This window comes from Aspergillus stella-maris (genome assembly GCF_047715825.1).
Source record: "Aspergillus stella-maris strain CBS 113639 unplaced genomic scaffold BDV14scaffold_15, whole genome shotgun sequence".
NCBI classification, from domain to species: domain Eukaryota; kingdom Fungi; phylum Ascomycota; class Eurotiomycetes; order Eurotiales; family Aspergillaceae; genus Aspergillus; species Aspergillus stella-maris.
Window position 1 is genome coordinate 87,722 of NW_027396809.1, and position 20,976 is coordinate 108,697.

Below are 20,976 nucleotides of genomic sequence, written 5' to 3' on the forward strand. Positions count from 1 at the left end.
CGACAAGCGAAATGGAGCCAGAAAATAGCAACGCAGCAGTAGCCTCTGAGAAGGCTCCAGCAACAGTCAATGCAAGCCCAAACGACTCCGAAATTCTATCGCGACAAGTAGACACCCAGAATGTCGAAGTTGGCTTCTTCGGTCTCTACCGTTACGCGACCCTGTCAGATAGATTGACATTGGCGTTAAGCGTGATATGCTGTGTGATCGCTGGAGGCGCGGTGCCTGGGATGACAGTAAGTGCAACCGCCGTATCGTGGATTGACTAGTTCTAACAGATCAATAGATCGTCCTCGGTGGTCTGACATCAAAGATCAAAGACTTTGTTTCCGGCGCAGAGACGGCAGACCAATTCCGCAGTGATGTCTCCGACTACGCGCTGTACTTTGTCTACGTTGGCATAGGCTCCTTTGTAACCGTGTTCATCGGCACAGCGGGCTTCGTGTACGTTGGGGAGCGCGTAACCAGCAAGACGCGAGAGCAGTACATGCAGGCCATTGTGCGTCAGAACATTGGGTTCTTCGACCAGTTGGGGCCTGGCGAGGTCGCGAACCGAATCACTGCCGATACGCATTTGTTGCAGAATGCCGTGTCTGAGAAAGTTGGAACCGCGTTGACTTCCATCGGGACCTTTGTTACTGCTTTAGCCATCTCCCTGGGTTACTCGTGGCGACTGGCCCTGATTTCATGCTCATCAGTTGCGGCAATTGTATTGTTGATGGGAACTGTCAGTCGCTTCATCGTGGTCTTTAACAAGCGCGCACAAGATGCCTTTGATCGAGCGATAAGTCTGGCAGAAGAGGCACTTGGATCTATACGAGTCGTATCATCTCTCAACGCGCGCAGTCAAGTGGGTGCTCGATTCGAGTCGCACCTTGCAGAGTCAGAAAAATGGGGACGAAAGGTCAAGGTCTTGCTCGGGGTGTCCATTGGAGGGTTAATTTGCATCATCATGCTGAACATTGGTCTCGATTTCTGGGAAGGCTCTAGACTGCTAGTCAAGAATCAGATCTCAGAAGGTGATATCCTTACCATAACGCTCGCAATTGTCATCGGTGCTTTCTCGCTGGGATATGTCGCGCCGAATATGCAGCACATCACCGCGGGTATAGCAGCTGCCGCGAAGATCATGGGGACGATTGATCGAGAATCACCAATCGATCCTCTCAAAGAAGGCGGACAGACTCTTGAATCGATAGAAGGAGAGATCAACTTTAACAATATCACCCACGTGTATCCTTCTCGCCCAGACACTGTCGCATTGAAGGATGTCTCGTTGAATATCCGAGCAAGCCAAACAATAGCACTTGTTGGTGCTTCGGGGTCAGGCAAGAGTACCTTTATCAATATCCTCCAACGGTTCTACACTCCTATCGCCGGTGACATTTTGGTAGATGGGCATAATATCACAAACCTGGATCTCACATGGCTCCGCCAACAGATGGCCCTTGTCAGCCAACAGCCAACGCTCTTCAGCACCACAATCTTCGACAACATTGCGCACGGCCTCATCGGAACTGAACATGAGAATGCTTCTCGCGAAGCTAAGGAGAAATTGGTCAAAGAGGCAGCTGAGGTCGCGAATGCTCACTACTTCATCAAGTCTCTGCCAGACGGATACAATACCTGGGTCGGAGAGCGCGGGTCCCAGCTATCAGGAGGCCAGAAACAGCGAATATCTATTGCTCGAGCGGTGATTCGAAAGCCAAAGATCCTCCTTCTCGACGAAGCCACATCAGCACTGGATAGTAACTCCGAGCGGTTGGTACAAGAAGCTCTTGATCGCGCGGCAGAGGGTCGTACCACAATTATGGTCGCCCATCGACTATCCACGGTCCGTCGTGCAGATCGCATTGTCGTTCTTGACAAAGGCCATATCGTGGAGAAAGGCAATCATGAAGAGCTCATTGAGCGACAAGGGACGTACTACCGTCTCTTCGAAGCCCAGACAATCCGCCAGGATATTGCGGATGGACATCGCCCCATGTCTCCGGTCTCGTTTATGACTGATGACCCGTCTGTGTCGCAAGTACGGCTGGGGAGTCTCTCAGATGTTCGTCTTTTGCCACTTCATTTTGATGAGAAATTCACCGAGACGCCTACCCAGGTTGATACTCAGCCACCAGCACCCGCAACGCTATGGTCCCTCGTCAAAATGGTAGCAAAGCTTCATCGACCTGAAGCTAGGCTCATGCTACTTGGGTTACTTTGCTGTATCCTAGCAGGAGGAGGCACCCCAACGCACGTTGTCTTCCTAGCCAAGAACGTCGAAGCCCTAGCGAAGCCACCAGCCCTATATGGCGAGCTACGAGACGACGTGAACTTCTGGTCAGTGCTGTATGTCGCACTGGGGCTCGGGATGTTGATCTTCCAGGGGACTCAAGGATTTGCCCTAGGATTTACCTCGGAGCGACTTCTTCGTCGTGCCAGATTTACGGCATTTGAGTCGTTCATCAACCAAAAGATGCAGTTCTTTGATCGCAAGGAGAATTCTACCGGATCGCTGATATCGTTCCTCTCCATGCAGACGACCAATTTAGTTGGTCTGAGTGGCTCGACGCTGGGCACCATCTTGACAGGGGCAACGACTCTGATCGCAGCCATCAGTGTGTCCATTGTCTTCGGCTGGAAGCTCGGTCTTGTCTGCGTTGCCATGGCTCCGATCCTACTTGCCTGCGGATTTCTCCGGTTCTGGCTACTGGCGCGATATGAGTCCAGATCAAAGAGCCTTTACGAGGAATCAGCCGGCTACGCGTGTGAAGCTGTTACAGATGTCCGGACCGTCGCTGCCCTGACACGGGAGCGAGAGATCTGCAGTGAATACAGCCAGCAGGTCCAGGGGATAGTATCCAGCAGTCTCCCTTCTGTACTGGTAACGAGCATCCTGTATGCTTGTTCTCAGTCACTGTTCTTCGGCTGCACAGCGCTCAGCTTCTGGTACGGAGGGCACCTCATTGCCGATGGGGAGTATACACTATTCCAGCTCTTCGTCTGCTTCATCGAGATCATGTTTGCTACCCAATCCGTTGGAACAATATTCTCGTTTGCTCCAGATATGGCGCGGGCGAAGGAGGCGGCAGCGAGCCTGAAGGCCCTGTATGAGCAGGAGATTGAAAGCACCAACGGAAAATGCCTAGACTCGAAAGAGGTCAAGGGCAAGATCATGTTGGAGAACGTCTCATTCCGGTATCCGACACGCCAAGGGAGATACGCTCTTCGCAGCGTGAACATCAGCATCGAACCAGGCCAACACATCGCGCTGGTCGGTTCGAGCGGTTCAGGGAAAAGCACAGTCATATCCCTGCTCGAACGGTTCTACCACACCGACAAGGGTATGATAACGCTGGACGGCGAGAATATCAGGGGGTATGACATGGTGCAGTATCGGGCCGCATTTGGCCTGGTCAGCCAGGAGCCCACGATGCTCCGTGGTACTATCAGGGAGAACTTGCTGCTGGGTCTGGATGGTGCCATTGAGGAAGAGAAGATCGTAATCGCATGCAAGGATGCAAACATCTACGACTTCATCGAGTCTCTTCCGTGAGTCGCCGATTGCTAATCCCCGAATTAAAACAAGAAGAGAAGACTAACAACTCATGCGCAGAGATGGAATGTCAACCCTCGTCGGAAGCAAAGGCGCCCTGCTATCAGGAGGGCAGAAGCAGCGTATCGCCATCGCAAGGATCCTGATCCGGGACCCGCGAATCCTGCTCCTCGACGAAGCAACTTCAGCCCTGGACTCCGAGTCGGCAACGCTAGTCCAGCAGGCTCTCGACCGACTGTGCAAAGGCCGAACGTGTATCAGCGTCGCGCATCAACTGAGCACCATCCAGAACGCCGACCAGATTTACGTCCTGCATGAAGGGTCTGTTGTCGAGAGGGGAACGCACGAGGAACTGATTAGGCGGCCCGGTATCTATTCGGAGCTTGCAAGGTTGCAGGATTTGGAAATTTGATTTTCTCTAGGTTCGTTCTAGACTGTTGACAAGGGTAATACCAGTTTCCTCTAAGCGATTCTTGCGCGTAGCTGTCGAGATACCAGATCGAATTGTTGTAGAGCGTGGTCCAGATGCCGTTGTAAATTGCCAAGATCGTATACAGACGTTGGCTCAATCGCCGAATGATGGCCATCGCCGTTGCAAGATGGTTTCTACAACCCTGTGATCTCGAGTGCTCTGTGAGATTATGGCACAATCGACATGGGGATACTCGCAGCTGCAGGGTCAGACTGTCTGACATACATGGCATAGGATGCGTCATATGAAAGATAGGGAACCGGGATGTTCGAATGAACTGGTTACACCCGTAGAAGCGAACTAGGTGGAGAGGGGGAGTATGGACAGAGAAGTGCCGCAATAAGGTGTTCACTCCATCGGGAACGGCGATGTCGATAGCGTAATGGCTGATAGAGACCGCCGTGGCGTTCGTAGATCATCCTTTCCGGGGCCAAGGTCGTATACGCTAGAAGCTGCCTGTTCCAGGCCTATCAACTCTGAAGAAGTGTGGGAATACGCTGATAAAGCCACAGGGATGAGGTGAGTCAGTATCACAGTTCCTGTAGCTCGAATGCAGGGTCAACATGGCGATAGCGATAGGGCACTGCAACCCCGTGGGCAATGTACTTTATCTCTGTCGTGGGCCAAGACCATCTCTGCAGGAAGCTATCAGCTTCTAGGCTCTTTCACTCGTATCGCTAGATTCGCTTATTCGACCCGGCTGATCAAAGTGCCAGGGTGAAGAACGCTATGATGAACGCCATTACCAGGGACAAGATCACGGCTCGCCAAATGTTGCCTGTTTGCTGCGTGCAGGTCTAGGGCTGAGTGACCGGGGTGACGGTTGGCCGGGTTTTGCTATCGAATAAGAGGCCCCTGCTACGAGGCTCGCCGGGAAGCCAAAGTTGGTATAGCCAAGTGGATCTTGTCCATGTTAGGCATTCCATTTGCGATGACATATTGTGCCAAGGGGGAGTGGGATGGTCTCTGTGGCCCCCAAACATTCCTAACAAAGGCAACAGCCCTTAAGACACCGGACTATAGATGCAAGCCTCCCCCGATGACAGATCCCGCAGTCGCATACTAGTGTATCTCAAATGCCGTGGATTGGGGGCCAAATCGGTTGATTTACGTTATCTCGTGGGCTGAGCAAGAACGCTGTTGGTATTTTAGTCAACCACGATGTCGCTTCGCACCCACTTGTTAGCTTGGCGGCCTGACGGACTGAGATCATCGCGGATGAGTCTAGCTCGAGCTTGATTGCTAGCTTGTCGCAGATGACAGGCGGGCTGATACGGCAGTGACAGCTGGCTGATCCACCAGATTGACAACCTGACGAATTGCATCCGATCGCGCGGCCGTGCGCTTGGACGTCGAAGAATGCTGTATTCACCGTATCTGGACTTGCGTTTTGCAAATTTCCTAGCGCGGTACTGCCATCGCACGCCGTAATACACGATACTAGGGTCTCATACGTCAATCCTCTGCTCGAGACATGGCCAACAACGTACCGCATGGGAGCAGTTTTGGCCAATTCGTTTCCAAGGGATGTCTTGTGGAGGGTGAGGCTGCGGCTATTCCTGGTGGAGGTTCAGGAGGAAATCCCTGAGCTGAGAGCGCCTTGTGAACTGTCAGGGACGAGCTCATGCGAGCATCAATTGGACTCCCACAATGCCCCCGTATATTTAGAGCCAGTGACCAAGTCAAGACCTTCTTTGGATTGCGCGTCCTATAACCCATTCCCTTCTATGAACTCATCCTTTTCCCGTGCTAGGGTTTCACTATGGCAAACCAGCACTTTCTCCTCTTCGGAGACCAGACGGTTGAGCTGGTGCCTTCCTTGGAACGGCTTCTTAACCTCTCACAATCTCACCCCACCGTTCGCCGGTTCCTGCAGAGTGCATTGGATGTAATCCAGACACAGACTGCTGCATTGGGGTCTGACGAGAGGCATAAAATCGGGCACTTTGATAGCTTTGAAGCTGTCCTCCAGAAATACTCCGACGCCGAAGACACGATAGGCGTTACACATACGGTAGTGATATGTGCTTGTCGACTTGCGGAACTGATATCGTAAGTCTTCAGTACAAAGCTTTGCCTCCGGCGATTGCTGACACAAACAGACTGGTGGAGAATGACTCCTCATTCCTGGGCTCGTCATCGAGTGTCACGGCATTGGGTCTTTGCACCGGTCTTCTCCCCGCTGCTGCCCTCGCGGGTTCAAGAAATATCACAGACCTCTTATCAATAAGCATCGAGACCATAGCTATCTGCTTCCGTCTTGCGCTCGAACTATATCGACGTACAAGGCGAATCGAAGAAGCTGCAGGACACTGGGCATACACTGTACTGGGCATTCCGGTCAAGGAAGTAAACTCCATTCTTGATGACTTCCATACAGCTAAGGTCCGTATCTCGTGTGAAATCGATGTTGTTGTAGCGCAGGAGCTAACCTTACGCAGAACATCCCCGACCACCGCCATGTCTTCATTGGCGTAGAAGAGGAAAGCTGGGTAACTCTGTTCGGACCACCTCCGGAGTTGGCTCAGCTGTTCTCGTACTCCGCGAAGGTTGAGAATGCCCCGAAGTTGAAGCTTGCGGCTTATGGCGCAGTACACTCTCCTCATTTGCCGGTACCAGACGTTGATGCCGTGGTTGGGTCCTCGTCGGTGCTAAACCGGGACATCCCCTCGAAGGTTCAAATCCTGTGCACAAGTACAGGCGAGCCTTACCATGCATCCTCACTCAACGAGCTTTATATCGCGGTATGTCAGGAGATCGTCCAGAGAAAGCTGAAGATGAATGATGTGCTCAAGTCTGCTGCTGGACGCCTTCAAGCCACGATTCCAGTCCAGTTGACGGTAGTCGGATTGACCAACGCCACCCCCATTGTCAAACGGGTTCTGGATGAACATAAGCTAAAGGTCACGATTGACGAAGGATCTGTAACAAAAGGACAGCAATCTGCAGATATCAGAGGCGGCTCTGATTCGATTGCAATCGTCGGTATGGCCGGTCGCTTTCCTGGCAGTGATGATTTGGAGCAATTCTGGCAATCCCTCCTCGATGGCATCGACACACACGAAGAGGTTCGTTTCCCTAGCCATTATCATTGACCCAACTGATGATTCTCAGATTCCGAGCGACCGGTTTGACCTTGATACATACTTCGATGCGACTGGTCGTTCCAAGAACTCGTTCTCGACTCGATACGGTTGTTTTCTGCGCAATCCTGGCCACTTCGACCATCGATTGTTCAATGTCTCGCCGCGCGAGGCTGAGCAGATGAGTCCGCTGCAACGTCTTCTCTTGATGTCAAGTTACGAGGCTCTGCAGATGGCGGGTTACTCTTCCAATGGGTCACTAGCAACCCAGAGCCAGCGCATAGCGACATACTTTGGTCAAGCCGCAGACGAGTGGAAAGACGGTACTCGCGTCGCTGGTATCGATCTTTATTATGTCCCAGGTCTCCAGCGAGGATTCACTCCGGGAAGGCTGAACTATCATTTTAAATGGGAAGGCGCATCGTACTCGGTCGACTCTGCGTGCGCTTCTAGCGCGTCTGCGATTGGTCTTGCATGCTCTGCCCTCGTGTCGCGGGAGTGCGATACCGCGCTCGCTGGTGGTGTCAACAGTGTCACTTCCCCGGAGGTTTACTCTGGCTTGTCCAAGGGTAGCTTTTTGTCGCCCACCGGTGGGTGCAAGACGTTCCAAGATGCTGCTGATGGCTATTGCCGAGGAGAGGCGGTCGGCGTTGTTGTCCTCAAGCGACTGGAAGATGCCCTTCATGATAATGACAATGTACTCGCCATTATCAAAGGGCATGGAAGAAATCATTCTGCATATGCCTCGTCCATCACGCATCCACATGCAGAGACGCAAGTGAGGTTGTACCATGACGTACTGCAGAAGGCAGGAGTGCTGCCAAATGAAATTGGCTTTGTCGAAATGCATGGCACAGGCACACAGGCTGGAGATGCCGTTGAGATGTCTTCAGTGCTCGATGTCTTTGGTAAAAGTCGCACAAAGACAAATCCTCTCGTTGTGGGCGCGGTGAAGGCCAATGTCGGCCACACAGAAGCTGTACGTCTTTTCTGACTAGGTCTACTTCGTGCCATCAACTAACAGTTGCGTAGGCTGCTGGTGCCGTGTCCATGATCAAGGGAATTCTGGCGTTGCAGTCGAGGGTGATTCCACCGCAGCCAGGTGTTCCATTCAAGGTCAACCACAACTATCCATCTCTAGCAGATCTGAATGTGCGAATCGCGGATGACAAGATTGATTTCCGTGCACCCGCAAGTGGTAATGGTAAGAGGAAGGTTATGGTCAACAATTTCGACGCCGCGGTGAGTTGCTCCTCTCTTGCTATTGTTGCCATGGCTAATACCACTTAGGGAGGCAATTCGTGCTTTATCCTCGAGGAGGCGCCGCAGCAGACCAGCAAGACGCAAGATCTACGCAGCCACCACACGGTCGCTGTTTCCGCCCGTACAACACACTCTCTCAAGCAGAATAAGGAAGCACTGCTTGACTACCTCACTGCCAACCGCGACGTCAAGCTAGGCGACCTCGCTTACACCACCACGGCCCGTCGCATCCATGAGGAGCTGCGCGTTGCATATTCCGGAGACAGTATCGACATCATTCGTGAACAGCTTCGCAGCGACCTTGCACGGACGAGTGCCATCAATAGCTCTCCAGCTCCGAAGAGAATAGCGTGGGTCTTCAGCGGACAAGGGTCGCATTACTCTGGAATGGGATCCGAGCTGTTCCATACAAACGCAACGTTCAGAGAAAATGTCTGCTCCATGCAGAGAATTGCCGACGTCCAGGGCTTGCCTCAGTTCGTTGACCTGATCTCCGACAAAGGCGTCGACCCAAGCCAAAAGACTACAACGCAGGTCCAGCTCGCTGTTGTCGCTTTGGAGATTGCCTTGGCCGATCTATGGCGTTCCTGGGGTGTGCACCCCGACGTAGTCATTGGCCATAGCCTGGGAGAATATGCCGCACTCTGCGTGTCTGGTGTCTTGTCCCTTAACGATACCATATACATCGTTGGTCAACGGGCACTCCTGACTGAGAAAAGATGCATCGTAAACGCGTACGCAATGCTCGCCACTGCGGCTCCAACGCAGGCTGTCGAAGAGTACATCCGTCTGCCAAAATATCAGTCTTGCTGCATCTCATGCTACAATTCTCCATTTGCAACTGTTGTCAGCGGTCCTTTGACAGATCTCCAAGCTTTGGAGGCTTCTTTGCGCTCGGCAGGAACCGTCTGTACTCTGATTCGAGTGCCATACGGGTTCCACTCTCCTCAAATGGATCCTATCTTGGATGGGTTCGAGAGACTTGCTCGGTCTGTGCGCTATCAGGCCCCCAAGGTCCCATTTGTCTCGACCGTCACAGCGAGCATTGTCCGCGATGCCGGCTCAATAACTTCTCAGTACCTCGCACAGCAAGCCCGAGAGCCCGTTCAGTTCTTCAGGGCACTTGCTGCTTGTCGATCTGAGGGTATTGCAGATAAAGATACATTCTGGCTTGAGCTTGGACCAGACTCGGTTTGTGGATCAATGGTCAAGGCCACACTGAGCGCGACCAGCATCCATTCCTCAATCAAATCGCGGGAAGCCAATTGGAAGACAATCTCATCCACTGCGGCAGCGCTGTACACGGCCCGTTGCAATGTCAGCTGGCCAGACTTCCATCGAGAATACGTGGACTCGGTCAGGCTGTTAGATCTGCCCAAGTACAAATTTGATACCAAAAACTTCTGGCGCATTTACAAAGAGGATCCCATCGCGCAAGTTGAGGTCACTGCAAAGTCCGTTCCTATCAAGCCGATTTCAAGTTCGCTTCACTACGTGACAAAGGAATCTATTGGCAAAGACCAGGCGTCCGTGTCCTTTGAGACCTCGCTCTCAGACCCAAATCTGCACGAGGCTATCCGAGGGCATCTGGTTGACGGCTTACCCCTGTGCCCTAGCGGTATCTTCTGTGACATTGCCCTTACAGCGTCCCAGTATGTTTACTCGAAGTTGGGCCAAGACAGTAAGAACCTGGTGATCAGCAACATGTCACTCAATCATCCAGTTGTCGTAGCTTCCGCCGAGGCCGGGCAGAGGTTGCAGGTCACCGCCGTCCGCTCGGCGCTAGGTGACACCAAGATCACTGTCTCTTTCAATCTTCAGGATGGTACTTCTATCCATGAGATTGGTGATTGTGAGGTACATACCTATAAGCCAGCTGACTGGACAACTGAGTGGTCAAACGCGGCATTCTTTGTCAAGTCTCGGATGGACTCCCTCGTCGACTCTGTCAAGGCCGGTCGGGGTGAGCACCTGCGTCGCTCCGTCGTCTACAAGTTGTTCGCCAATCTGGTGGATTACGATGAGAAGTACCAAGCCATCGATCGGCTATACTGGGACGAAACATCGAACGACGCTGTGGCGAACATTACGCTGAAGCCGTACAATGGCAGCGGAGAGTTCCGATGCATCCCATATTGGACTGATCCTTTGGTGCATTTAGCTGGCTTCGTGTTAAACGTCGACCTAGCCAGCTCTGGAGACAATGTCTGGCTATCAAGCGGTGTTAAAAGAATGCAGCTGGTTGGCGAGCTCTCTGCTGAGAAGCAGTACATTTCCTATGTCAGGACGCATCCTGCTGACGAACATGGAATGTCACTGAGCGACGTATACGTCTTCGACAATACTGGACTCATTGGTTTCTGCAGCTTAGTCTTTCACAGAATGCCGCGGGTAGTCCTGCATCGGCTGCTGCACAGGAATGGGTCTACTGCGACAGCAAAGACCTCAGCGCCGGCACCCGCAGTTGCGCAGAAAACCGACAGGCCAGCGATCAACCAGGATTTGCATGCAACTGCTTTGGCTGGAGAAACAAAAGTCTCGCAAGACCAAGAACTTGCCGACCAGCTAATATCCATCGTGGCAGCCGAGACTGGCGTCGACTTGGCCGACATGGAGCCGAGTGCTGACTTTGCTTCGATGGGTGTCGACTCATTGATGAGCATCACCATCATTGATCGCGTCCAGAAAGAGTTCGGCGTTCAGCTAGAGGCAAGTTTCTTCCAGGCCAATCTGACAGTCGCAGATGCGCGGAAGGCTCTCGGCGGCGACGATTCCGAGTCCAGCTCTGAGAACGAACAGGCCGACACGCCTAGTGAAACTGGCGCACAGAGTGGCAGCTGGACGCCAATCTCACCACCAGAGTCTGATATTGAGGAGATTCTGGTAATTCCCGATAAGGTCCTAGAAACAGTCGTACCAGTCACGACCGATGCGCCGTTGGTCCCAACCGTTGAGGTGGTTTTCGAGCCAGAAGTAGTTGAGATCATTCCCCCAGTGCTGTCTACGACCGAGTACAAGTCGAATGTGATCCTGATCCACGGTCGCAAGAAGTCCAATAAGACTCCCCTCTTCCTTATCACTGACGGTGCCGGTTCTGCGACCGCTTACCTTCACCTTCCCCGGTTTCCCGAGGGACGGCCGCTGTACGCTGTTGAGTCACCATTCGTCAAATGTCCTCTTGAGTACAACATGACTGTCGAGGAAACAGCAAAGATATACATTGCTGCTATCAAGAAGACTCAGCCTCAAGGGCCGTATCAGATCGGTGGTTGGTCGGCAGGCGGTGCTCACGCGTTTGAAGTCAGTCGTCAGCTGCTCGAAGCCGGTGAGAAAATTCAGCGGCTCATCATCATTGACATGAAGATTCCAAAGCCAATGCCAGAGGGGCTCGAGGTCACGCTAGACTTCGTCGACAAGGTCGGATTGAGCACAGGTATCAATCGCGCTGGCCCAGCGCTAGCTGGAATGTCCGACCGACTCAAGCAACACCTCGCGAGCACGATCAAATCGTTAATGGTGTACTCAGCACAAGCCATGGATCCTGCCTTGCGACCCGAGAAGTCGTATCTCATCTGGGCAGAACTCGGGCTGGCGGAGATCATTGGCGACTCGGAGTCCAAGGAGGTCGCAAGCATGATGGGACTGAAAGAAGACGTCGATGGAAATCCGATGGAAGATGACACTGGTCTCGGCTCGTGGTTCTACTCGAAACGAGACAGCTTCGGGCCCAACGGGTGGGATAAGCTGTTGGGCCCTGTTGAATGTCGCACAATCAAGGCAGATCACTTCTCCATGGTGACACCTCCAGCCGTAAGCCATTTCCGACACTATGAACATTCATGAGCTAACATAGGACACTAGGCAAATGATCTTGGAAAGTTGTTACAGGAAGCAGTGGGGGAAACCAGTGGATAACCGATCTATGGCCAAATCCAGGGGCAGAGACCAGATGGACGCTAGTGGATTGATACCCTGGGTTGTGAGTTGTTGGACATATTGTTTCGTTATATTCGTCTTAGCTTGATTTTGCCTGGCTCAAGATTGTAATCATAATCATGACGAGATGCTGGAGTATCAAAATGCGAAGTCATTCCTCTTCTCTTTCCAGTCTCTCGCAGCATTTTCCAACGTCAGTATTGTTTCCCAAGGACCGACCTTACCATCCAATGTTTCTTTCGCAGCTTGGGCGTCCGAGGCACTAGCAAAATCGACATAGGCGTAGTGAGGGTTCTCAGGCGCTCGTTTACCCTCGTAGTGGGGGCACATCGTTTTGCTTATAGCCTCACTATTGGGTTGAAATGTAGTCAGCGTTAAATTCGATTCTGCCAACAGACTAAACATACACTGCAAACCCTCGGAAGAACTCCGCCAATCGCTCGTTCATAAATTCCTGATTGCTCGGCTTCGGTAACCCCGTCACCTTCAAGCGTCTTCCCTGTCGAGAATATCCCCTGAAATGCTGCCACGCGTCGTTTCTTTCCCAGCGGTCAAACACAAAGCCGGGTCCATTGCGCCTATTGTCCGGTTTCTTCGGTGTACAGGGTTTGATCTTGAGAGGGCGTCGCATGAAGTCTCGACCGTTGAGCTCGGTCATCGCTCGATCGGCTTCTTCTTTCGTATCGAACTCCACGAAGCAATAGGAAGGATTCCTTCCGCTGAAGGGATCTATCGAAATGTCCAGCTTCGCACTATATTTGTCAGTGCTTTTCGACCAGCACGACGATGGCTACCGTGCGCACATAATATATCCTTCCGCCTCGAAGAACCCCCTCACGTGCTGTTCCTTTGCGGTGTATGGCATATTCCCGACGTAGATCCTTCTGCCCTCTTCTAGTTCTGTGGAAGCGCTCGGCGATACTGGGCTGTTCTTGAATGGTTGGTTCGACGATTCGCTCTGGGAGGAAGGTGGGGATCGCCAATTGAGTGATTCTGAGGCACGTCCGGATGGTCGTTCGTCTGTTTAGAAGCTCTTGGTTAGTGCTTGACGTATGCGAATGGTATTGTCCTTGCAATTACTTGCCTCTCTGTCGCCAGGACTGGCTAATTGAGAACCGACTTGCGTCTGCCATCTTGCAAGTCAAAGCGTACAAGTGTATCAGATCTCCAATGCAACCTGGATGATTGACCGACAGCTGGAGAAGCTCTGGGGAGCTGCAAGGAACTGGTGGAGCTCATTGGAGGACTCTTGCACGTGATAGTACGATCATTATGCAGAGCTTGTTTGTGTTTACATCAGCTATGCATGGTAAGTTATGCACCAGTCGGGGAGGTCTCCGTCGTCTTGTCTCTTCCCCACCGTCAACACTCCAACCTCAATCGTATGCCCGGAGTCTATCCGACCAGCCGAGTTTAATACAGGCGCTTTTCCAGCATTATGTTGTCTCCAAATCGTCATAGAGAAACTCCTGATCTCAATCTACCGCCGCCATGACTAAACCCGTCGTCTTGCACATTGGCGAGCCCATCAAGTACAACCACGAGTTCTACAACAGTGAATTCCTTGCTCGATTCGATGTTGTTCGGAACGATGCCTTGGACCGATCTTCCTTTATTCAGGCTCTAAAGGAGAGACGGTTTGTAGCACCACTGCGCGTTAGAATTCACGACTGACTCGGTGCAGGTATGGTGATTTCGTTGCCATCTACCGACCGCATTTCCAGTCCGGAGGTGAGATGGGTCAGTGGGATGACGAACTCATCGGCCTGTTGCCGGATTCTATTCGCATCTTCGCCTCTGCCGGCGCAGGGTTCAATTGGGCGGATGTTGAAGCTCTCGGACGCCGCGGAATCTGGTATGCGAATGGCGCAGGAGCATCCGACGAAGCAGTTTCCGATACAGCGCTCTACATGATTCTTTCAGTCTTCAGAAACTTCACGCGTGCCCAGCTCGCAGCCAGGACAGCTGACCCCGAAATCTTCACCGCGACCCACAAGCTCATTGCGACAATCTCGCAAAATCCGCAGGGGCATATTCTCGGGATTGTAGGACTCGGGAACATCAGCAAGAAGGTGGCCCGGAAGGCACAAGCGCTGGGAATGCTGGTTCATTATTACGATGTTTTCCGCCAAACTCCGGAAGTAGAACAGAGCCTGAATGTCACGTACCACGACACCCTGGAGAGCCTGTTAAAGGTCGCCGATTGTGTTTCCTTACACACTCCACTGAACCAGCACACAAGGCACATGATCAATGCGCAAACTCTGAAGCTCATGAAGCCAGGGGCAAGATTGGTCAACACCGCCCGCGGCGAAGTCGTCGATGAGGACGCGTTGATCGAGGCACTTGTTAGTGGCTCGTTATCCGCTGCTGGCCTTGACGTCCACTACCACGAACCGCAAGTATCCCCTCGGCTAGCGGCTATGGAGAATGTCACCTTGACAACTCACATCGCCGGGGGTGCCCTAAATACACGTATCAACTTCGAGCTCAACGCCATGAAGAACATCCTGGCAACTGTCGGCTCGAATGGCGAGTTCATTGGCCAGCCGTCCACCCCCGTGAACGCGAAGCATGTCTTAGAGTACCTTAGCACGCACCCTTAGGTATCTCTAGCCACTCGAAAATAAGAATCACTAAGCTTTCTCCACCTTTCTAATCCTGCTTTTGCATCCTATCAAAACTAGCCCATTTGCAGCGACGGGTTTCTCTCCAGGGTCCACTGGCTCGCCGTCTCCAACTCTGCATTGTCCCCGTCAGGAAAATCCGGGGCCCCCGCACTCGTTCCCTTGATAGCTCGGAGACCAGTCCGAATCATACCATTGCTGCAGAATGTCAAATACGAGGTATTCCCAGGCTAATCCGGTTGAACATCACTTTCTCTCGCATATATCTCGACATGGAGCAAGCCAAGCAGCAGGTTGAGACCGTTGACAAGGTCGGCATCCCTCCTCTTAGGGAGCTGCCGCTCCCCGTTGAGCTGGAGAGACTTACTCCCGAGGAGCTACAACACATGGAGAAGAAGCTGGTCAAGCATCTGGACTTTCATCTCATGCCAGCAGTCGTTCTGCTCTTCCTAATGAACATTCTTGATAGGTAAATATAATTCTCCCGTTGCTTCAACAAAGCTTATAGATTCAGGAACAACATTGCGAATGCCAAAATCTCCGGCCTCCCTGACTCCCTCGGCATCTCCAATACCGAATACAACACTTGTCTGATGATCTTCTACGTCGGCTGTATGTCTGCCCAGACTTTCTGATAACATCCGCTAACAACAACAGATGTCCTGACCCAGGTGCCTTCCAACATCCTAATTCTAAAGGTCAAGCCTTCGCTGTACATTGGAGGTGTTACCGCTGCCTGGGGCATTGTGTCTTTGTGCCAGGCCTTTACCACCAACTTCGCAGGGCTCTTCATGTGCCGCTTTATCCTAGGACTAGTTGAGGGACCTTTCCTCCCTGGTGTCTTCTTGCTGCTGTCGTGCTGGTACAAGCGCTCTGAGCTTCCACCGCGAATTGCCATTCTCTATGGAGCGAATATGCTGGCCAGTGCGTTTGGTGGACTTATTGCAGCTGGCATCATCAGTCGGATGCAGAATAAATTAGGTCGACCTGCATGGGTGAGATGTCCTGTTCAAGTCTGAAGATCATCACTAATCAGGCTTTAGCAATGGCTGTTCATCATCGAGGGATCCATGACCGTTGCCATTGCTTCGCTTGTCATTCCTTTCATCCCCGACTTTCCAGGTACCACCAAGCGATGGTGGCTCAGCCGAGAGCAACAGCTCCTCACAGTAAGTCTGCTCAATGCTTCACGTGGCCTTGCTAACCCATCTTAGGACTGGCGACTACAGAATGAAAACGCGGGTATCGAGGACAAAGACCCCAAGTCCCTCACCTGGGGCGTCAAGCAAGCCATCCGCGACCCCAAGCTGTACATGTTCATCATTCTCCAAATGTCGCTCATCACAGCGCAATCATTCAACAATTTCTTCCCCTCTATCGTCGGAACCCTCGGATACGACGAGACGATCACGCTGCTCCTCACCGCGCCCCCGTACTTTGCCGCCTTCATCTGCTCTCTGTGTATCTCGTTCCATGCAGCCCATAAACAAGAGCGTGGCCTCCACATTGCCATCCCACTTACATTTTCCTTGTTGGGCAACCTCCTCGTATATCCCTCCCGTTCTTTACTTCAGTGTAGCTCCAGGCTAACCTTCACCAGGCAATGTTCATCCCAACAACAGGCGGCCGCTACTTCAGCATGTTCCTAATGACAGCAGGCTCCTACTCCCCCTACAACCTCTGCGTAAGCTGGCTCTCCTCAACACTGCCACGCCCGCGCGCCAAACGCGCCGCAGCCCTCGCAATAATGAACCTCATGGGCGCGGGCGTAGCACATTTCTACACCTCATATATGTTCCCGGACTCACAGAAGCCGAGATACTACGCCGGTGGAGGTATCATGAGCGGGGCTTGTGCGTTGTGTGCGATTATGGCGCTGGTAATCAAGTGGTCTCTCAAGAGGGAGAACAAGAGGATGGATGAGGAGGAACTTGAAGGACGGAACGAGGAGGAGGCTGTTGGGGCGGGTACTGGGGTTAGTCGAAGGCTTGGTGAGGAGCAGGTTATTTCGTTCAGATATGTGCATTAGATATGGCAGAGCTATGAGGCTGCAATGTCAAGACGTGGGTCTTGTTTGTTCAGAAACGCGTGCCATTTGTGCAATATTTATGTATCTGTCCTAAGTAACATGCTTAGTAATGGCTTTTATACTGCACAAGCCTGTAAAATAGGTGACGTCATGTCATAACAAACGCGCCTTTGGCAGACGCGTCGAGCCTGTTGAAGGCATTGATCACGCCAGAAAGTCTCACTGGACATCTTTAAGACTCGATCAAAGTGTCTTGAATGTTATGGATGCCTTTTACATGCGACATTGTAAGATTAGACGTGATTTAAGGTTGCTACATGATAGTTTGGGGGTTCCCGAGCCCTAAATATACATCCCCGTTCAAACTCTAAGTTTTGCAGTGGACATCCCGCCAAAACTAACCGATTGAGTTTTACAGTACCGCCCGGTAGTCATGAAAGATACAACTCATTATAAAGAAATGAGATATATTATCATTTATAACAAGTAGAAATCAGAAATGGAGGGAGATGGCATATTCCATGACGGTGAAGGTGGCTTCCGCAAGCGCCGAGACAAACAAGACGGCGCCTTCTAACTCCAATACTCAACACCAGCAAGATCCGAGATAAGAGCTAAAGAACAACATTGCTATACCAAAAACATGGGCAATAGAAAATTGTGCAGGCCATGATTAGAACTACCCGGTCTACAATCCCCCGAGCAGAAGGGTATCTACCCAGAGGTCGAGATCGGGCGAAAAGGCTACGCGAGTGGCTTTTGGCCGTACGCCACAACACTGGTCCCTGTCAGCATGATCGCTCGACTTCAAATCTCCGACAGGGGTCTTACATAGACCAATATGCATGGATGCGCGGATTCATGACATCTTTCCGAGAAGCCACCAGCAGTTGTGCGTGGTCTTCCGGCATCATCCCCAAGACCTGGATACACAGCTTGGCTGAGAACCCGTGCAGCCCGTCCAGGGTATTGACCATATTCCACTGCCCAATATCTTTCAGGCGCTTATCCTTGGGCCAGTGATTTTGCGGCCACTTGTACTTGACCTCCGTCACGTTCTGAAACCCGGTCTCGTCCATCAGTGTCTTGTACTGATCGGCCAGTGCCCCATCGCGTCCAATCGCGTCCAGCCCGTCAATCAGCTTGTTATTCAATGTCTCAAAGGCTGTACCGCGCATTGTCCCATCGTCTGCGCGAACAGGGAAGCTAAAATCCATGAGTTCGAACCACCCGCCCGGTTGGAGGTTATCATAAGCCTGCTTGAACAACCTGCGTTCATCGGCAATTGACCCCGACAACATGCGCCCGTGAATAAAGTCAAACTTGTGCGAGTACGTCCAGGCCTGCTCATAATCGTCGATCTCGAACTTGAGATTGGGTGGGATCCACGAGGGCTGGATGGGACTGAGATCCATGCCGACCACGCTGGCTGCTGGGTGCTGGTCTGCAAAGTCTATCGCCCAGATTCCGGTGCCTGTGCCAATGTCCAGCACATTATGCACAGTTGATGGCAGGGGTGCCAAGTACAGTTTGCGGTCCATGGTGATTAGGCAAATCTCGTGCTGCATGTCGAGTCGTTCCTGCTCCTGCTCATCTTCGGGGATGTAATACTGGCCTGCCGCGTACTTGTGGTAGCCACGGCCATTCTCGCGAACGCTTTGGAGGAGACTTGAGCGCAAACTCTCGGTATAGGCTGTTGAAGCTGAATCGAAGAAGGACGAATCTGAATCGGCCGATTCGGGCTCAATAAAGGCGGATGCAGGGGCAGCCATTGCGATGTCAATGTATCCTGCAGAGAACTTGCTTGAGATACATGGAAGCCACTGGGGGGAAGTCGGATAAGAATAAGCGCCCACAACGTGTAACCAGCACAGTCACATCAATCACTCCATCTTCATACGCGAGTTTAAATCTGGCCTGTCCCCACCGCTCGCAGCGGAGAGACGGTAACAACCGCGGCGATTTGAGCCTAAAGCAGACGGTCTCGCGTGGTGTGGTTCCCTGACTTATCAAGGCCCAGCGCTCTGGCTCGACGGCTTTTCCTCCGTTGAGTCTAGGCAGCACGCGAAGGATGCACCGTTGACAGTCGATCCCGACACTAATTCGCAGTTTTCCTCTTTCAGTAGGAGCCTCCTGGTCTCATATAGCCCCCTGTCCCGACACACTGTCACAACCCGATTATGATTGTATCGTGGCGAGTGGGGGCTGCTTAATACCTGCGATTAAGACCAGGCACCAAGCCAACCCCATAAATATTGTCCGACCGTCCGCGTGGCATTGTGTCATTGCTCCATTGACCGACCAAATCACATCCAACATGAGTTTTCTTACTCCTGCTGTTCTCATTGCTTTGGCGTATTTCCTCTATGTTGCGGGTTTAGGGCTCTACCGGCTGTTCTTCCACCCACTGAGGAAATTCCCCGGGCCAAAGTACGCTGCTCTCAGTCGCTGGCATGAGTACTATCACGACTGTTGGCTTCAGGGGAAGTTCATGTGGTGGATAGAAGAGCAGCATAAGCGATATGGTGTGTTTGTTTATGGTCCTGGAAGACAAATCCGCGTCTAATGCATGCATGCAGGACCTATTATCCGCATTACACCGGACGAGCTGCATATACGTGACGCTAATCTGTGGGATACCATCTATACCAAAGCAGGCCGCGTCGACAAATACGACTGGCTAACAGTTCGGTTTGGGAACGGGGACTCTGTTCTAAGTACTGCATCGGATAGCCTCCATCGCATTCGGCGCAATGCCCTGAACCCATTCTTCTCCCGGCAGCGTATCGTCGGTCTGCAAGATGCCATCCGACAGAAGCTTGATGTTCTCATCAAGAAAGTCGAAGATTACCGCGAGGACACCTTGCCGATGCCATTGAGTCGAGGTTTCGCGGCGTTCAGTGAAGATGTCATCATGAGTTACTGCTTCGGACATGACTATGATGCCTTACGCAAGAAGGACTGGACTCCTCTTCTTCATGATCCGTTCTTCGGCGTCATGGTTTCGGGAAATACGGCGTTGCAATTTCCTATTATACCGAAGATCATGAATGCGTTGCCTCATTCTTGGATTGAGAAGTTGGATCCGCATTATGCGTTGATCTTTCGGATGCAGAATGTATGCCCGGCTATTGACTTGAATAGAGTATAGTACTGACTGCAACAGGACTTTGGCAAACAAATCGAGGACATCAAAGCCGCTGGACCTGATGCAAAAGCGAAGGCAACTGTCTTATCAGATTTAATCGAAAGCGACCTACCAGCGTCACAGAAGGCCGATCGACGCATTCGAGACGAGGCACAGCTCCTCATCGGCGCCGGTTTGACCACGACAGCATGGACACTGAGCGTTGGAACCTTTTTCCTCCTCGACAACCCTGAAGTTCTGTCCCAACTCCGCGAAGAGCTCGACATCGCCATACCATCCTACGAACCAACTAACCCTACCGCGGGCCTCGAATGGACCGAGCTAGAGAGACTCCCTTATCTGACTGCAGTAATAAAAGAAGCAGTGCGTTTATCGTACTCGACTACATCGCGCAATGTCCGTCTTCTACCGAAACCGATTACCTTCAACGACTGGGTCATTCCTGCAAAGACGCCTGTGTCGATGACTATTCCGTTCCTTAACCACGACGAGGAGATCTTCACTGACTCGAGGTCTTTCGTTCCTGAGCGATGGCTGAACTCACCAAAGACAAAGAACGGGTCTCCGCTTGAGCGGTACTTTGTTGGATTTGGAAAGGGGACTAGGTCTTGCCTTGGACTTAAGTATGTTTTCATGCCTTCACTATCAAGTAGATCCTAATCCTATCAGCCTGGCATGGTGCGAGCTCTACCTAGTCTTTGCCTCCCTCTTCCGCTTCTTCGACTTTGAGCTCTACCAAACCGACGCCACGGATGTCGAACTAGCCCACGACTTCTTCCTCCCCTTTCCACGCCTCGACTCAAAAGGAATCCGTGTATTCCCACGACGACGCAAATGAACATACGAGTCTGTGTAGACTGACAATGACAATCAC

General features: G+C 52.1%; 7 protein-coding genes across 7 annotated transcripts; 5 read left to right on the top strand and 2 right to left on the bottom strand.

The window, feature by feature from the left end:
- Nucleotides 1-11: 11 nt before the first annotated feature.
- BDV14DRAFT_207594 (ABC transporter ATP-binding protein) lies at nucleotides 12-4,171 on the top strand (the record flags this gene model as incomplete). Its single annotated transcript, XM_073775171.1, has 3 exons — nucleotides 12-236; nucleotides 287-3,540; nucleotides 3,605-4,171. 3 exons carry the CDS (start codon nucleotides 12-14, stop codon nucleotides 3,954-3,956), a joined length of 3,831 nt encoding a protein of 1,276 aa, XP_073630064.1. The 3' UTR covers nucleotides 3,957-4,171.
- A 1,607-nt stretch (nucleotides 4,172-5,778) lies between these two features.
- On the top strand, nucleotides 5,779-12,277 carry BDV14DRAFT_198199 (type I polyketide synthase; the record flags this gene model as incomplete). Its single annotated transcript, XM_073772866.1, has 7 exons — nucleotides 5,779-6,068; nucleotides 6,119-6,401; nucleotides 6,458-7,084; nucleotides 7,131-8,078; nucleotides 8,132-8,341; nucleotides 8,390-12,172; nucleotides 12,224-12,277. The coding sequence occupies 7 exons, from the start codon at nucleotides 5,779-5,781 to the stop codon at nucleotides 12,275-12,277; spliced, it is 6,195 nt and encodes a 2,064-aa protein (XP_073630065.1).
- On the bottom strand, nucleotides 11,859-13,495 carry BDV14DRAFT_170059 (RNA-binding protein). Its single transcript, XM_073768141.1, has 5 exons — nucleotides 13,383-13,495; nucleotides 13,102-13,318; nucleotides 12,706-13,050; nucleotides 12,225-12,647; nucleotides 11,859-12,173 (listed from the first exon to the last, which is right to left on the bottom strand). The coding sequence occupies exons 1-4, from the start codon at nucleotides 13,429-13,431 to the stop codon at nucleotides 12,437-12,439; spliced, it is 822 nt and encodes a 273-aa protein (XP_073630066.1). The 5' UTR covers nucleotides 13,432-13,495; the 3' UTR covers nucleotides 11,859-12,173; nucleotides 12,225-12,436.
- A 294-nt stretch (nucleotides 13,496-13,789) lies between these two features.
- On the top strand, nucleotides 13,790-14,904 carry BDV14DRAFT_188480 (D-mandelate dehydrogenase-like dehydrogenase; the record flags this gene model as incomplete). The annotated part of the gene is made up of 2 exons (XM_073771075.1): nucleotides 13,790-13,935; nucleotides 13,983-14,904. 2 exons carry the CDS (start codon nucleotides 13,790-13,792, stop codon nucleotides 14,902-14,904), a joined length of 1,068 nt encoding a protein of 355 aa, XP_073630067.1.
- Nucleotides 14,905-15,197: 293 nt separating this feature from the next.
- Nucleotides 15,198-16,954, top strand: BDV14DRAFT_198202 (major facilitator superfamily domain-containing protein; the record flags this gene model as incomplete). The annotated part of the gene is made up of 6 exons (XM_073772867.1): nucleotides 15,198-15,394; nucleotides 15,440-15,537; nucleotides 15,583-15,920; nucleotides 15,969-16,094; nucleotides 16,140-16,472; nucleotides 16,526-16,954. 6 exons carry the CDS (start codon nucleotides 15,198-15,200, stop codon nucleotides 16,952-16,954), a joined length of 1,521 nt encoding a protein of 506 aa, XP_073630068.1.
- A 504-nt stretch (nucleotides 16,955-17,458) lies between these two features.
- BDV14DRAFT_170065 (class I SAM-dependent methyltransferase) lies at nucleotides 17,459-18,570 on the bottom strand. Its single transcript, XM_073768142.1, has 2 exons — nucleotides 17,786-18,570; nucleotides 17,459-17,732 (listed from the first exon to the last, which is right to left on the bottom strand). The coding sequence occupies exons 1-2, from the start codon at nucleotides 18,520-18,522 to the stop codon at nucleotides 17,699-17,701; spliced, it is 771 nt and encodes a 256-aa protein (XP_073630069.1). The 5' UTR covers nucleotides 18,523-18,570; the 3' UTR covers nucleotides 17,459-17,698.
- A 349-nt stretch (nucleotides 18,571-18,919) lies between these two features.
- On the top strand, nucleotides 18,920-20,970 carry BDV14DRAFT_207606 (cytochrome P450). The gene is made up of 4 exons (XM_073775172.1): nucleotides 18,920-19,479; nucleotides 19,534-20,072; nucleotides 20,121-20,725; nucleotides 20,772-20,970. The coding sequence occupies exons 1-4, from the start codon at nucleotides 19,272-19,274 to the stop codon at nucleotides 20,938-20,940; spliced, it is 1,521 nt and encodes a 506-aa protein (XP_073630070.1). The 5' UTR covers nucleotides 18,920-19,271; the 3' UTR covers nucleotides 20,941-20,970.
- Nucleotides 20,971-20,976: the final 6 nt, after the last annotated feature.

What these genes read in the sequence shown, in the direction of transcription:
- BDV14DRAFT_170059 (XM_073768141.1), bottom strand. Translation starts at nt 13,431, where the DNA reads ATGGCAGACGCAAGTCGGTTCTCAATTAGCCAGTCCTGGCGACAGAGA. An exon ending in CCAGTCCTGGCGACAGAGAG is followed by an intron (nt 13,319 to 13,382) that starts GCAAGTAATTGC and finishes GCTTCTAAACAG; the next exon opens with ACGAACGACCATCCGGACGT. An exon ending in TTCTTCCGAGGGTTTGCAGT is followed by an intron (nt 12,648 to 12,705) that starts GTATGTTTAGTC and finishes TCAACCCAATAG; the next exon opens with TGAGGCTATAAGCAAAACGA.
- BDV14DRAFT_170065 (XM_073768142.1), bottom strand. Translation starts at nt 18,522, where the DNA reads ATGCAGCACGAGATTTGCCTAATCACCATGGACCGCAAACTGTACTTG. An exon ending in ATCCATGCATATTGGTCTAT is followed by an intron (nt 17,733 to 17,785) that starts GTAAGACCCCTG and finishes GACAGGGACCAG; the next exon opens with TGTTGTGGCGTACGGCCAAA.
- BDV14DRAFT_207606 (XM_073775172.1), top strand. Translation starts at nt 19,272, where the DNA reads ATGAGTTTTCTTACTCCTGCTGTTCTCATTGCTTTGGCGTATTTCCTC. An exon ending in AGAGCAGCATAAGCGATATG is followed by an intron (nt 19,480 to 19,533) that starts GTGTGTTTGTTT and finishes GCATGCATGCAG; the next exon opens with GACCTATTATCCGCATTACA. An exon ending in AGGTCTTGCCTTGGACTTAA is followed by an intron (nt 20,726 to 20,771) that starts GTATGTTTTCAT and finishes TAATCCTATCAG; the next exon opens with CCTGGCATGGTGCGAGCTCT.